At 58.5% G+C, this 15,037-nt stretch overlaps 1 protein-coding gene across 1 annotated transcript in view; it reads left to right on the forward strand.

Annotated features, from left to right (window-relative positions):
* RPTOR (regulatory associated protein of MTOR complex 1) overlaps nt 1-11,177 on the forward strand; it is a 303,099-nt gene extending 291,922 nt beyond the window's left edge. The window contains exons 28-34 of the mRNA XM_084751163.1: nt 378-482; nt 4,368-4,474; nt 6,023-6,150; nt 6,707-6,793; nt 7,900-8,016; nt 8,393-8,522; nt 9,152-11,177. Coding sequence (XP_084607289.1) covers nt 378-482; nt 4,368-4,474; nt 6,023-6,150; nt 6,707-6,793; nt 7,900-8,016; nt 8,393-8,522; nt 9,152-9,220 — 743 coding nt within the window. The 3' untranslated portion in view covers nt 9,221-11,177. The remainder of the gene's footprint in view (nt 1-377; nt 483-4,367; nt 4,475-6,022; nt 6,151-6,706; nt 6,794-7,899; nt 8,017-8,392; nt 8,523-9,151) is intronic.
* Nucleotides 11,178-15,037: the final 3,860 nt, after the last annotated feature.

A 15,037-nucleotide genomic window follows, 5' to 3' on the forward strand; every position in this document is an offset into this window, starting at 1 on the left:
CTTTGGTCTGGAGGTCCCAGCAACTGTCCTGCGCTCCCTTCTGTCAGGCTGGTGTGCAGCACACCTACAGCAGTGTGGACAAGGGTGAAGACCCCAAAACTGTGCTCTAGAAAACTAAACCTCACACACTGAGAGACTGGACTTGGGGGACGAACTGGAGCGGTGAGCCAGCTCTCCTCAGCTTCTCCACCACAAGGAGAGCGTGGTCTGTGCTGTTGGCTCTGGGAAGGAGAGGTGGCCTGCGACTCCCAGTGCTGGAATCTGCCATGGCCCTGTCTCCCTTCTCTTTACTGCTCAGAGCTCTGCAGCTGTGACTCAGAGACCGCAGTGGGCACAGCCTCCAGGGCACGGGTAACACTGCCTCTCTCCTTCCCTAGATGATGGTGCCATCAGGGTCTGGAAGAATTTTGCTGACTTGGAAAAGAATCCAGAGATGGTGACTGCGTGGCAAGGGCTCTCAGACATGCTGCCAACGACACGAGGTGGGCCAGGCTCTTAGACGTGCTGCTGAAAGTGGGGCTTGGCTCCTCACAAGAAGGCATCTAGGGCTGTGAAAAGCAGTTCTGATGCCTCCAGGACAGCCATCCACTTCTGAGTTCCCAAAGTCACGTGATCTCCCCTAGAAACCATGAGAGCAGGTAACCTCTAGGATCCCGGCCACGTTCTCAGTTTGGCCAAGTTGAAGGCGCCACTGCGGGTGGCCACACATGGCTTGGAAAACGGTTGTTGCCGGCTGGCATGGTGTCCTCTTTGTGCCAGCTGTGTGCTTTCCCAAGACCACTAAGTAGTGATCTCCTCCTGGGTGGAGGAGTCCTGCCGGCCTGCACTGGCAGGGCCTGTGGCCTCCAGAGCCATGGGAAGGGAACCGAGTGGCCTGCGGTTTCCTTGTGGAGGTCTGAGCCGGCTGAGATGAAGAAGTGAGAGGAGGCCGACGGGTGTCAGCGCCCCAAGAAATGCTGGGGACTGTCCCCTGGGGTCGGCCCGCAGTCATCCGCAGTCGCGCAGCAGTGCTCTGTCCCCTGGGGTCGGCCCGCAGTCGTGCAGCAGTGCTCTGTCCCCTGGGGTCATCCGCAGTCGTGCGCAGTCGTGCAGCAGTGCTCTGTCCCCGCTGAGGGGACTGTCCCCTGGGGCCGGCCCGCAGTCATCCGCAGTCGCGCAGCAGTGCTCTGTCACCGCTGAGGGGACTGTCCCCTGGGGTCGGCCGCAGTCATCCGCAGTCGCGCAGCAGTGCTCTGTCACCACTGAGGGGACTGTCCCCTGGGGCCGGCCCGCAGTCGCGCAGCAGTGCTCTGTCACCACTGAGGGGACTGTCCCCTGGGGCCGGCCCGCAGTCGTGCAGCAGTGCTCTGTCCCCGCTGAGGGGACTGTCCCCTGGGGTCGCCCGCAGTCATCCGCAGTCGCGCAGCAGTGCTCTGTCACCGCTGAGGGGACTGTCCCCTGGGGTCGGCCCGCAGTCGTGCAGCAGTGCTCTGTCCCCGCTGAGGGGACTGTCCCCTGGGGTCGGCCGCAGTCATCCGCAGTCGTGCGCAGTGCTCTGTCCCCGCTGAGGGGACTGTCCCCTGGGGTCGGCCCGCAGTCGTGCAGCAGTGCTCTGTCACCACTGAGGGGACTGTCCCCTGGGGTCGGCCCGCAGTCGTGCAGCAGTGCTCTGTCACCACTGAGGGGACTGTCCCCTGGGGTCGCCCGCAGTCATCCGCAGTCGTGCAGCAGTGCTCTGTCCCCGCTGAGGGGACTGTCCCCTGGGGTCGGCCGCAGTCGTGCGCAGTCGTGCGCAGCAGTGCTCTGTCCCCGCTGAGGGGACTGTCCCCTGGGGTCGGCCCGCAGTCGCGCAGCAGTGCTCTGTCCCCGCTGAGGGGACTGTCCCCTGGGGTCGGCCCGCAGTCGTGCAGCAGTGCTCTGTCACCACTGAGGGGACTGTCCCCTGGGGTCGGCCCGCAGTCGCGCAGCAGTGCTCTGTCACCACTGAGGGGACTGTCCCCTGGGGTCGGCCCGCAGTCGCGCAGCAGTGCTCTGTCACCACTGAGGGGACTGTCCCCTGGGGCTGGCCCGCAGTCGCGCAGCAGTGCTCTGTCACCACTGAGGGGACTGTCCCCTGGGGCTGGCCCGCAGTCGCGCAGCAGTGCTCTGTCACCACTGAGGGGACTGTCCCCTGGGGCTGGCCCGCAGTCGCGCAGCAGTGCTCTGTCACCACTGAGGGGACTGTCCCCTGGGGTCGGCCCGCAGTCGCGCAGCAGTGCTCTGTCCCCGCTGAGGGGACTGTCCCCTGGGGCTGGCCCGCAGTCGCGCAGCAGTGCTCTGTCACCACTGAGGGGACTGTCCCCTGGGGCTGGCCCGCAGTCGCGCAGCAGTGCTCTGTCACCACTGAGGGGACTGTCCCCTGGGGCTGGCCCGCAGTCGTGCAGCAGTGCTCTGTCACCACTGAGGGGACTGTCCCCTGGGGCTGGCCCGCAGTCGCGCAGCAGTGCTCTGTCACCACTGAGGGGACTGTCCCCTGGGGCTGGCCCGCAGTCGCGCAGCAGTGCTCTGTCACCACTGAGGGGACTGTCCCCTGGGGTCGGCCCGCAGTCGCGCAGCAGTGCTCTGTCCCCGCTGAGGGGACTGTCCCCTGGGGCTGGCCCGCAGTCGCGCAGCAGTGCTCTGTCACCACTGAGGGGACTGTCCCCTGGGGCCGGCCCGCAGTCGCGCAGCAGTGCTCTGTCACCACTGAGGGGACTGTCCCCTGGGGCCGGCCCGCAGTCGCGCAGCAGTGCTCTGTCACCACTGAGGGGACTGTCCCCTGGGGTCGGCCCGCAGTCGTGCAGCAGTGCTCTGTCCCCGCTGAGGGGACTGTCCCCTGGGGTCGGCCCGCAGTCGTGCAGCAGTGCTCTGTCCCCGCTGAGGGGACTGTCCCCTGGGGTCGGCCCGCAGTCGTGCAGCAGTGCTCTGTCACCACTGAGGGGACTGTCCCCTGGGGTCGGCCCGCAGTCGCGCAGCAGTGCTCTGTCCCCGCTGAGGGGACTGTCCCCTGGGGCCGGCCCGCAGTCGCGCAGCAGTGCTCTGTCACCACTGAGGGGACTGTCCCCTGGGGCTGGCCCGCAGTCGCGCAGCAGTGCTCTGTCACCACTGAGGGGACTGTCCCCTGGGGCTGGCCCGCAGTCGCGCAGCAGTGCTCTGTCACCACTGAGGGGACTGTCCCCTGGGGTCGGCCCGCAGTCGCGCAGCAGTGCTCTGTCCCCGCTGAGGGGACTGTCCCCTGGGGTCGGCCCGCAGTCGCGCAGCAGTGCTCTGTCACCGCTGAGGGGACTGTCCCCTGGGGTCGGCCCGCAGTCGCGCAGCAGTGCTCTGTCCCCGCTGAGGGGACTGTCCCCTGGGGTCGGCCCGCAGTCGTGCAGCAGTGCTCTGTCCCCGCTGAGGGGACTGTCCCCTGGGGTCGGCCCGCAGTCGTGCAGCAGTGCTCTGTCACCGCTGAGGGGACTGTCCCCTGGGGTCGGCCCGCAGTCGTGCAGCAGTGCTCTGTCCCCGCTGAGGGGACTGTCCCCTGGGGTCGGCCCGCAGTCGTGCAGCAGTGCTCTGTCACCGCTGAGGGGACTGTCCCCTGGGGTCGGCCCGCAGTCGTGCAGCAGTGCTCTGTCCCCACTGAGGGGACTGTCCCCTGGGGTCGGCCCGCAGTCGTGCAGCAGTGCTCTGTCACCGCTGAGGACGAGAGGTGAAGAGTCTGTGTGCAGGAACCAGCTCCTGCCCCCATATCACACGGGCACACTCAGCCTCTGGCCACACCCATGTCTGCACCACTGGAGGTGTGCCTGCCTTGTCGACAGAGCTGGATTTACAGACACTTTGCTCTGATTGAGGTGGACGGCCATGTGGACAGAGTGACCTCTGGAGAATTCCTGAGAGCTGAGCCAGGTCGCCTAGTGGCTACGTTCCTGCCTGGGCCCCTCAGCACTGGGATGGTAGCACACACTGCTGCACCTGGCCTAGAGCTAGGCTTCGCAATGCTCGCCTGCTCTTGCTCGCCATACTGGCCCTCAGGGAATTGTCTTGAGCATCTCCGTGAGCTAGAGGCTCCCAGCAGCATGTGTAGAGCCCCTGCTCTCCTAAGAGAACTAGCCCCTTGGTGTTCTGACTTGGCCTGGAGGCCACGGAACAGTGACCTGCTGCTTGTTCCTGGGAGTTACAGAAGCTGTATTTGGTGGACAGAGATTCTGAGACCCTGTTGGTCCTGTGATTCAGTGCCACGGGTGGGTGGAGTATATAAGGCTCTGGAGAGCGCAGAGCTCACCGGGGATTATTGCGCCAGCCTGGGCTTACATGAGTGAGGGCTTGCCCAGGATGTCCCCATCTTGCCTGAGCCACTGTTTGACATAGTGACCCATGTGTTCTTCCAGGAGCTGGCATGGTCGTAGACTGGGAACAAGAAACTGGCCTCCTCATGAGCTCAGGAGACGTGCGCATCGTCCGCATCTGGGACACTGACCGTGAGACGAAGGTGCAGGTGAGATGCCAGGCCTCCAGCAGGTCCCCACGCTTCACCAAGACTCACCATGCTCCCGCTCCACAAAATAGGTCCCATCATAAAAGACAACGAAGACCTGCGGCCTCCTGGCCAGCACCATCAGTTACGGCTGCCCAGCTAGCTGTCTGTGGGGAAGCAGATGGGGAGGGGTGTTTTGCTGGTAGGCAAAAAGCTAATTACCTCCAGATCCACATTGATTGTGGCACTTTGACCCTGCACTACAGCATAATTCAGCCTATGCTAATCCAAAGTATTTCCAAATAGTGTTTTCTCCCTGCAAATTAGGAATACCAGAAATCAGTAGGGTGAGATGTCTTGAATGAGAAGGTTAGTTGTTTGACTGTCTGCATCTGTTTTCTTACCCTGTGGTGCTAGACACAGAAGGCCGGGCCTCGGGCCCCATGTCTGCGAGCACCTCCCTGAGCTGCCTCTGAGCCCAAACTCAGCCCTCCTTCTCTACCTAACTGTGTAGACCAGGCGGCTCCGAGTTCTCCATTTAACAGAGCGCATTGGTTTTGCCTCAGACTCTTGAGCTTCCTTGCCAGGGTCCAGTTTTACCTACCTCCTGCAGATCCAAGGCAGAATTAGAGACACTGTGAGAACAGCACTTGTAGGTAGCTGAGGGGCATCTGTCTGGCTGATGTCCAATGGGGCACAGAACAGACTGGGCCTCAGCACTCTCCAGCCTGCCCTGCCAGAGTGGAGGCACGGACACCTCTGAGAGCAGAGGAGCGGAGACAGGCAGGAGGAACAGGAGCTGGCGGGACATGAGGCCTGTCCACCTGCTAGAAGCCCCACGATGCCACCAAACAGTTTAGGTTAAGCACTGTCTTTCAAGGTGTCTGCCCCTGCAGGGAGACAGTGCACAGTGTTCCTGCTCCTGAGTGTGCTGTGTGCAGGTGCAGCACCCTCCTCAGGTGCCGCCATTACGTCAGCTGCAAAGGCAGGAGCATGGCTCTCTCACACCCTCCCCCAGTTCCTGTGGGCCCCTCTGAGGCTCGCCCCATCTGATTAGAAAGCTCTTTTCCCTCTGAGGCCCATTTCCAGCCCCCATTCCTTCCTGCTTCCATTCATCACCCCCTGCCCTTCTGCAGCATTTACGGCCACCGCGGGGAGCAGAAAAGCGGTTCCTCAGCTCTTCCCTGGCTAATTAGGGGTTTGAAGAGAGAGCTAACGAGGCTCCCTCCCTGCCAAAATATGCTTCGTCCCTTCTTCTCAGGAAAGGGAGATATTACTAGAGAGTCTAATTGGCACCGAAAGCCAGGCGTCCCCACAGCTGCCTTCCAGGCTGCGCTCAGGCACAGGCTCAGGGCAGGTGCTCAGGCACAGGCTCAGGGCAGGTGCTCAGGCAGATCAGGGCACGCCTGACGCCCTGTGAGCCCTGCACTACCCTTGACCCCATTTCTCTGGCCTATGATAGCCTTGCAGGTAGAGACCAGTTTCTCAGCCTGAGAGAGAAGTGGGTGTGTCCCCAGAACACACTGAAGCCAGCTGGAATGCTCCTCACTGCTCTCTTTTTGGGCTTAGGACATCCCCACAGGTGCTGACAGCTGTGTGACAAGTCTATCTTGTGATTCCCACCGCTCACTCATTGTGGCTGGCCTGGGTGATGGATCGATTCGTGTCTACGACAGGAGAATGGCACTCAGTGAATGGTAACTACCACACCTCCCTCTCCTTAGTGCTATTCGAGCTCCTTTCGGGTGGCAGAGGCCACGTCATTGCCAGGAAAGGGTCTAGATTGCTCTGTGGGTGTGAAGTGTCTTCAGCAGTGCCCAGTGTCGCTCTGACGCCACGCAAGACGGCAGCCGCAAGGGCGAGAGAGACGGCTCAGGGGAGCCAGCCTCAGCCTTTTCACTGCCTGGCATCAGTTGTCTCAGAGTCCTATGTCCTGCCTGTCTTTCAGAGAAGGCCTGTTCAAGCTGACCCCACAGAGACAGAAAACACAACAGCCTTCTCACTGAACTGCCGTCTAAGGCAGGACCAGGAGGCCCTCCCCATCCCTAAATGGTACCAAGACTTCAAGGCCAGAACTAGGGAACTGGAGGCTGGAGAAGTGAGGCAGTGGCCCAGCACAGCCTAGCTGCTGGCTCCTTCTGGGCGGCTCAGCCTAAGGGCGGATTCATGCCACTCCTCCTATCCCGCCCGCCCTGAAATTCCCTGGGCCTGTGGCTGTGCTGAGCCAGCCCTGACCATACCTTCCTCCTTTAGCCGAGTCATGACTTACCGAGAACACACAGCATGGGTGGTAAAGGCCTACCTGCAGAAGCACCCCGAGGGCCACATCGTGAGTGTGAGGTAAGGATCAAAATATACACGAGACATTTACTGTGAAAACGTTATTTCCCCTCCATTTAAATATGTCCTTGGTATTTAAACAGCTAGGGACTGCTGGCATTTCAGGGCAGTAATTGACTCTGCTCTGTGACTGGCTAGAAAGGTCAGGGTGCAGAGAGAGAGAGAGAGAGAGAGAGAGAGAGAGAGAGAGTCTGTGTGTGTGTGTGTGTGTGTGTGCGTGCGTGTGTGTGTGTGTGTGTGTGTGTGTGCGTGTGTGTGTGTGTGCGCGTGTGTGTGTGTGTGTGTGTGTGTGTGTGCGTGTGTGTGTGTGTGCGTGTGTGTGTGTGTGTGTGTGTGTGTGTGCGTGTGTGTGTGTGTGCGTGTGTGTGTGTGTGTGTGTGTGTGTGTGCGTGTGTGTGTGCGTGTGTGCGTGTGTGTGCGCGCGTGCGTGGTGGGGGGCACGGGGCTGAAGGAGGAGATGGGCAGGCAGGTGTGTTCCTCCTGGCAGCACACCCGAAGCAGGCTGGCCGCCCCAGCAGACTGCCTTGTCGCCAGCCAGCCTCTGCACATAAATTCAGGCCTGCTGCTCAGTAAATACTGTGCTGAGAGCAGCGAATCTTTATTTGCCTGTTAAAGAGACAGCAAGGCATAATTTACTATCACAAGGCCACCATTTCTTGAGAGAGATGTTCTTTTTCCCCTGTGTGTGGCATAAAGCAAAGCACAGTAACTCTTGGGATGGACACTGAAGCAGAAGGCCATGTGCCTCGGTGAGGTGACCTGGCCTCCCTGTGCGTCCACCAGGCTCCCTCTGCCGTCTTCTGCCCTCCTGGGCTCCACTGCAGCACCCTGCTCCTGTCCCTCCTCCTAGCCTCTTCTCTAGCCCTGGTGTGTCATGCTTTGTGTGAGCGTGGCAGCTGCCTTCAGTCAGTCCTCGCCTTCTCCAGCTTGAGAGGGGCAACTTGAGGGGAACCTGGCTGCCAAGGCTGTGCCTGCAAAGGAGTCTGCATGCTCTGGCCTTCCCAGCAGGTGCAGGTGGGCGTGGCCACTGCCCTCCAGAGCCAGGCCCCTCCCACGGAGCACCCTAAGGTTCCCACCTGCAAACATCCCTGTCCCGCCTCTTGCAGTGTCAATGGAGACGTGCGCTTCTTCGATCCTCGGATGCCGGAGTCTGTAAATGTAATGCAGATCGTGAAGGGGCTGACAGCCCTCGACATCCACCCCCAGGCCAACCTCATCGCTTGGTAGGTGCCCTGCCTCCTTGCAGCCCCCACTTCTGAGCAGAGCACCCTTTCAGAGTGCACAGCCTGTCCTCCACGGTGCCTTGAAAGGACAGTTTAGAGGGTGGAGCTGTACCACCATGAGATGAAAACAGAAGATGTTTTCCCAGCCATACACAGCTTGGAGAACAAACACCTGCCCTCTAGGCATCTCTGGGGACAGGCCTGAGAGTAGCAGCTGAGTAGCCACCTCCTGCCTCAGGGTGACCCAGAGGTGAACCTCGGGGCCTGTGGCCCCACATGCTGTAGCCGTCCGCCCCCCACCAGCCCCTTGGCCCATCGCTCCCGCACCACAGGAGCAGAGGCTAACACCCTGACCCTCTTCCTGTCTCCGCCACAGTGGCTCCGTGAACCAGTTCACAGCCGTCTACAGCGGAAACGGGGAGCTGATCAACAACATCAAATACTACGATGGCTTCATGGGCCAGCGAGTCGGCGCCATCAGCTGCTTGGCGTTCCACCCGCACTGGGTCTGTGAATTCCCTCCTGGGTTCCTGGGAAGCGGGGAGGGGTACGGAGGCCGGGGCGCCTCCTTCCTGGCTCCAGGGACATAAAAACCGAGATCTGCTCGGCCTGGGAAAGCATTGCCCTGCCTCCTCGAAGCCAAACCAATTCGTAATACTCAGGTGAAAACAGACAACACACAGAGAAACAGGTCGTGTCCAACAGAAGAATGTCACCAGGCATCTGTGTCCATAACTGTCACTCGTGTGCACTGTGTGTTGCTTAGGGTTTCACAGAGTAGGCTCATGGGAGCCTGTGCGTCGCACTGCTGGAGTGCACAGCACCAGATTCCCAGAGCTGTCCACTGGGACAATCCTGCAAAGAGGCTGCAGGGAATTGTGGGTAGTATGCAAATCACCTGTAATGGAATTTGGATGATACATCATTCCTGCTAGAATCTGGCAGTTAATGACCCTTGTTTCTGTGCTGTGTGGAGTTCAGAGTTATTACTGTAGTTAACGCCCTCCCCCTACCCCCCCCCAACTAGCTCTGGGCACAGAACACAAGCAGCCTCACCCCTTCCTCCTGCCCCAGTGCTGCGGCTCCTACCATAGCAGAGGCCCCGCTCACGTGCTTTCTGCTCTCTCCCTCGCAGCCTCACCTGGCGGTAGGAAGCAACGACTACTACATCTCTGTGTATTCGGTGGAGAAGCGTGTGAGATAGCAGCTCCTCGGACTCGTGCCAGGCTGCAGCCAGCCTCTGCTGTACATAGTGAACCAAACTGCTCAGGACGCAGTGCCCACCTACCTACCCACCCTGCCAACCTTGGCTCCTGACTTGGCCATGGCCAACTGAGGAGGGGGCTTGCACGTCTCTCTTTCTGTCTTCACTGTAATGTTCAAGTCCAGAGCAGGGGAGGTCTGATGCTGCTCCCCGTGGAGAACCAGCACCCATGCACCAGGGCCTCTCAGTGCTCCACGGTCCTTCCTGCCCTGCTGTCTTCTGAGGCTTTACAAAGGGACACATTTGGTTTTTCCATGTGATCAACGCATTAGTTGCAAAACACGCAGAACCCTGTAGAAAAGCTGTGGTGAGGCCCTGCAGGGTGTGGCCCAGCCCCACTGTCCTCTCACTATGTGGGCAGGAACCCTCAGAGTAGGCTGACCAGTGCTGGAAAGTGGAAGAAAACAGCTGAGGGAGGAGAAGGGAGGCCTCTCCTGCTGCCTAAGGTGAAAGTCTGAGCCTGGCCGCACCCCCCCTCCCCCGAGAGCACTGAAGCAGCCCGGCACCCCCACCTTATCACAGAGAGCACTGAGGCAGCCCGGCACCCCCACCTCATCACAGAGAGCACTGAGGCAGCCCGGCACCCCCACCTCATCACAGAGAGCACTGAGGCAGCCCGGCACCCCCACCTCATCACAGAGAGCACTGAGGCAGCCCGGCACCCCCACCTCATCACTGAGAGCACTGAGGCAGCCCGGCACCCCCACCTCATCACTGGGTGTGTCAGGGTGGAAAGGCCCCCCTCCTGCACAGCTGGACCTCTAAGGTTCCATCTGGCGCCCTCACATGCGCTGGTTGCAGGAGAGGACAGATGAGCCAGGTCTGTCGAGTTCTGAAGTACTTCTCTCCCGTAGGGCAGTAATAGTGGCCACTACCCCATCTCCCTGCTTGTGCCACAAACAGGCACATACGCATGCAGGCACACAGCCTCCCCATCCATGCACACGTGGGCGCCCTAGTCTTCCTGCCTGTGCATACTTGGGTGTGCATGAGTGCAGGTCCACAGTCTCCCTCCCTCCTGCACACACATGGGCACTGTGGCCTGGCACATGCACTCACATGCTGGCCTCCTCACACACAGGTTCAGAGACTTCACTGGACCCTAGAGGCGTGTGAGCATCAACAGCTCCGTTGATGGTGTGACTACGGTTGCGTGATGCAGTCTGATGTGGAAAGAGTTCAGCAGTGTCCTGCTGTACCTGACGTGTGTCTGTGTGCACATGCCCGTGAGGGTCCATGGACATTCCAGCCCTGGACGGACACGGCGTCGCTGAGCAGTTGCACACAAACAGGACGCAACACAATGATGTTTTGAAAAGCATTTTCCATTTTCTCTGGGAATCAGGATCTTTCAGAGGAGGACAAAGTGGTTTAATCAGTTCTGCCAACAGGAGCCCAGGGACACAGGTTGGGACAACTAGGGCAGAGGCTGGGTCCCTGCACCGCGCTCAGTGACCTGTTTTAGCCAAGAGCACCTTCCAGGTGATAGGATCCCTGCAGGCATTGCTGGGCTGACCACAGGGACAGATGGGGATGGACAAGCAGGACAGGAGACCCTTGTAGCACCCCCGGGAATGCACTCTCCCACCACGAGGGGTCTGGAGGAAGTCTCACCCCGTGCGTGCCTGGGCCACACATCGGTCTGGAGTTAGGAAGGCCTTGGCACCACCTGACCTCCCATGTTCTGCAGAGTGTTCCAGTGGGTGCCCGTGGTTCAGCCCAGTCCCTGTCCAACTGGTGATTCTTTGTGGGCAGCCCAGGGCCACATGAAGGGCTGGGGTTGCCTCCACCCTGGTGCAGCCAGTGTTTGCATCTTGCCCACGGGCTGGGCCTTCACAAGTCTGATGCGAAAATTCAATCATGAAGCTACCAAGGCTCAAGAGAGCGCTGGCCTAGAGTTCATTGTCTCTATTTATTTTACCAAAATGAGAGTTGAAAAGGACTGACAAGACACGGAACTGCAGTGGAGCTCAGAGCAGTGACAGCAGCAAAGTGTTAATAAAGAATAAAGCCGTGAGAAGAGACTGCCCCTGCTAGCTGAGAATGGGGGGGAGGGGGAGGGTCGGCCCAGAGGGCTGCACAGTCATGGCTTCCTGGGGTGGGACAGTCTTGGCTATGTAAGTGAGTGCCCCAGGACAGGGCCACTGTATCCAGCCCTCCTGGGCTTGGGTATAAAGGAGGATGTGGCGGTTGCCATGGATACCTTGCGGCATCGTGACTGGGATTCCTGCGCCAACTCTGGGCTTTTCATTAATGAGGTTGCCCTGCATTTACACAGACCAGCTTCACGGGGCCATCCCTGTTTTCCTGTTAGCTTTGTTACTTCTCTCAGTAAGACCAAGTACTCGTGCAAAGGGGGGAAGGGGAGGTGCCCCAGCTGTGGTCCATAGACCTAAAGCTCGTGTAAGTGTGGGGGCATAGCCTTCCCACTGGGGAGAGCCGTAGGGCTCCCCCAGCCGCGTTCATGCTGGTCATGTCATGGTGGGGCCTCCCCACCCCCACCCCGCACATGGCTACATCTCCATCTCCGGTCTCAGCAGACCCTCCCCACAGCTCAGCCAGAGGAATTGGCTTCTTGGGTCATACTGATCTTCTCCCTGGTCAGATGGGAACCCATGTGTTCCCAGAGAGTGGAAGGACACCTCGGTTGAGGCAGGAGTGAGGGGCAAGGAGGAGACTTCAGAAGGCCAAGAGCACATAAAGGAAGTGAGCTATGCCAGCCCACATGTTGAAGCCCCCAGCACCTCCGTCTAACTGTATGTGGAAACAGGGTCTACACTGGCCCTCAAGCCAAAATGAGGGCATGGGTGCCAGTAATCCAGTCCAACTGTCCCTGTGAGAAAGCAGCTGGGCAGACCCACAGGGATAGCGATGTGCAGGCACAGGGAGACTGCTTGTCCAGCCAGTGTTAGTGGTCACTGGCCACAGTGGTCTGCTACAGTGGTGTTGCCAGCACTGACAACCAGTGCTCTGCCCATGAAGCTCTCAGCCCTGCACTCTACCCATGCATCTTAGAGGTGGGCAGGAATTGCACGTGTTGTGAGCTTCAGACATCTCATCAGAACTTTCAAATTGGCATGGTACCAGGAAAGTGTCAGTGGACCCGTGTGAAAGAGCCTTTGGCATGGTACAGCCGGCAGCATCCTGGTGGCACAGCACCAGCTGGAGCCAGCTCTGTGGTTCCTTGGCTAGGAGAAAGAAGAGCCTGCTTTCCACCGCTGCCTCTCCATGCCTCCCTCTCCGGTGATCCTCAGACAATACGATGTGCTGCCACCTGGACCCAGGCCTCTGTTCTCCGCCCTGCCCTCCCTCCATCTTAGAGGAGCCTCACACACCGGCCCTCTGCCTCAACTACTCCTGGGTGTACTGTAGTGGCCTGGTGTAACCTGGGCCTGAGATTAGGCCACCCACTGGGAAGATGAAAAAAAACGCTGAGGATACAAGAGTGCCCTGCACACTGGTGCTGCTACGGCAGTGGTGAACCAGGTGAGAGCTATGGGTCTCCCTTCACTGTCTGTCTCCTGGGCTCTGGATCATGTCCTGGCGTGTCACCAGGGGCCCCACACACCCTCGACCCACCCTCTTCCGTCAGCTAGCACAGCCCGGCCTCCAGTTTTCCATGTTAACCCCTGACCCATGAAGACAGGCCATTCAAGGGAGACAGGAAAGAGTCTGCCGGCCACCCCAGCCCATCCCTCCCGCCCTCCACACAGTAGGGCTATAACAGATTTGGAACAGAGCAAGGCTCCACTAGAATTCCAGGAACCTGTCCTTGGGATGTCTCTGAAGCCATCATATCATGACAGAGCCCCTCGGTGCTGTCATACCGTATGTACCTGCTAGGCCCAAGAGCCCGGCATCACTGGCATTCACATGCCCCTCATGTGTAGTCAGGAAGACCATCCACCACCAGACAGGCAGGCAGGCCTGACAATTCCTCAGGGAGGGAACAAGGCATCTTGCAACTTTACAGTCCTCCAGTGTATTGGACAACCTCAGCTGAGAGGCAGGTTCCCCCTCGAGGGTGTGTGGAGATGCCTTTACCCAATGGTCTCATCCCAGAAGGCAGGCTCATGGCGACTGGCGTGGAGACAAGATCCACAGCCTCTGACCTAAGGGCCTAGGGCTCCCTGCATAGCACCGAGGGAGGTGAGACGCACAGAGCCACCGCGTGCCTGCCTTTCTTCAGGGGCTGGGTTCACCCCACAGAATCAGCCCTGCAGCCTGTGCCACTCCTTTGCAGATGGTAAGTGTCAGGAGGTGTCACCAGCTGCAGCTAGGGCCTCAGTTACATGGGGGCAGCTGCATAGCTGCACCTGTATCAGTGGGAATGAGACAGCCCAGACACTGCTCTCAGACACCCGCTGTGTGGGGTGGGTCAGGCCTCTGCCTGTAGATGGAGCAGAGGCCATGTGAGTGCAGGCTGCAGGCCAGCAGCCCCATCCTCACGGGAGATCCGGGAGATACGTTCCCAGAGAGCTCACACACCCAGGAAGGGTCTAAAAGGCTGGATACAGGACAGGAACGCCCAGAGCCTGTCCTGTGCTGTGGCATGAACAGCCAGAGGAAGCTGGGGCTGAGCCCAGCTTCAAAAGGACTGAAAGCAAAAGGGTCCGATGTGCTTTTCCATGAAGCCCAGCCATCTTCGGGACCCACCCTGGGGCTTTACAGAGAAAGTAGCCAGCCAGGGTCTGGAATCCACATGGGGCCTTGTTTTTTTGTTTTGTGTTGTTTTGTTGTTGTTGTTGTTGTTTTTGCTATTTAATAAAAGTAGATGGGGAGGGGGCAGAATGACACACGGACAAAGAGCCACTTGAAAAGGAGATTAAGAAGCCAATTCCAAAAATAAAAGATTAAAAGGAAAAAATTAAAAAGAAAGAAAGAAAAGAAGCCAATTCCACTTAAAGCAGCTTGCAAAAGAAAAAGATTTCTAGTTGGGTGTGGTGGCGCACTCACTCCTGTAATCCCAACATGCAGGAGGCAGAGGCAGATACTCTGTCTCAGAAAAAAAAAAAAAAAGGAAATCGTGTATCTTATATGGGCTTAAGAGCTAGAAGACATTATAAAGACCTAATAAACCAATGTCTTTCTTTTTTGAGACAGGGTTTCTCTGTGTAGCCTTGGCTGTCCTGGACTCCCTTTATAGACCAGGCTGGCCTGGAACTCAGAGATCCACCTGCCTCTGCCTCCCAGAGTGCTAGGATTAGAGGTGTGCGCCACCATGCCTGGCATAAACCAATATCTTAAAAAGAAACCAATAAAAGACTTGATTAGACATCTCGCTGAAGAAGACAACAAATGACTAGCCGGCACATGGAGGTGGCACCTGATAATACAACCGACGTACTGGGAGATGCCATCTCATACCTGCCAACATGGCTTCAATCTGGAGATGGAAAGTAGCATCCTTCCTCAAACTCCCACCATGGAACCTGTAGAAAGTGGTTTGGTGTCTCTTCAAGAAATTCAGCATGGAGCCATGGTACAAACCTTGAATTTCAGGGCTAAATATAAACCCCAAAGAAACAAAAGCACATGACCACATAGAAACCTTGCAGGGGAAAGGGACGAGGGCACTGTCTGCTCTTCCAGAGGTCCTGAGTTCAATTCCCAGCAGCCACATGGTGGCACACAACCATCTATAGTGAGATCTCATGCCCTCTTCTGGTCTGCAGGTGTACATAGATAAGAAGTAAATAAACCTTAAAAAAAAAAAAGAAAGAAAGAAAAGAAAAAGAAACCTTGCAGGTCTGTTTA

The sequence above is a fragment of the Acomys minous genome (assembly GCF_964271855.1).
Source record: "Acomys minous genome assembly, chromosome: 12".
NCBI classification, from domain to species: domain Eukaryota; kingdom Metazoa; phylum Chordata; class Mammalia; order Rodentia; family Muridae; genus Acomys; species Acomys minous.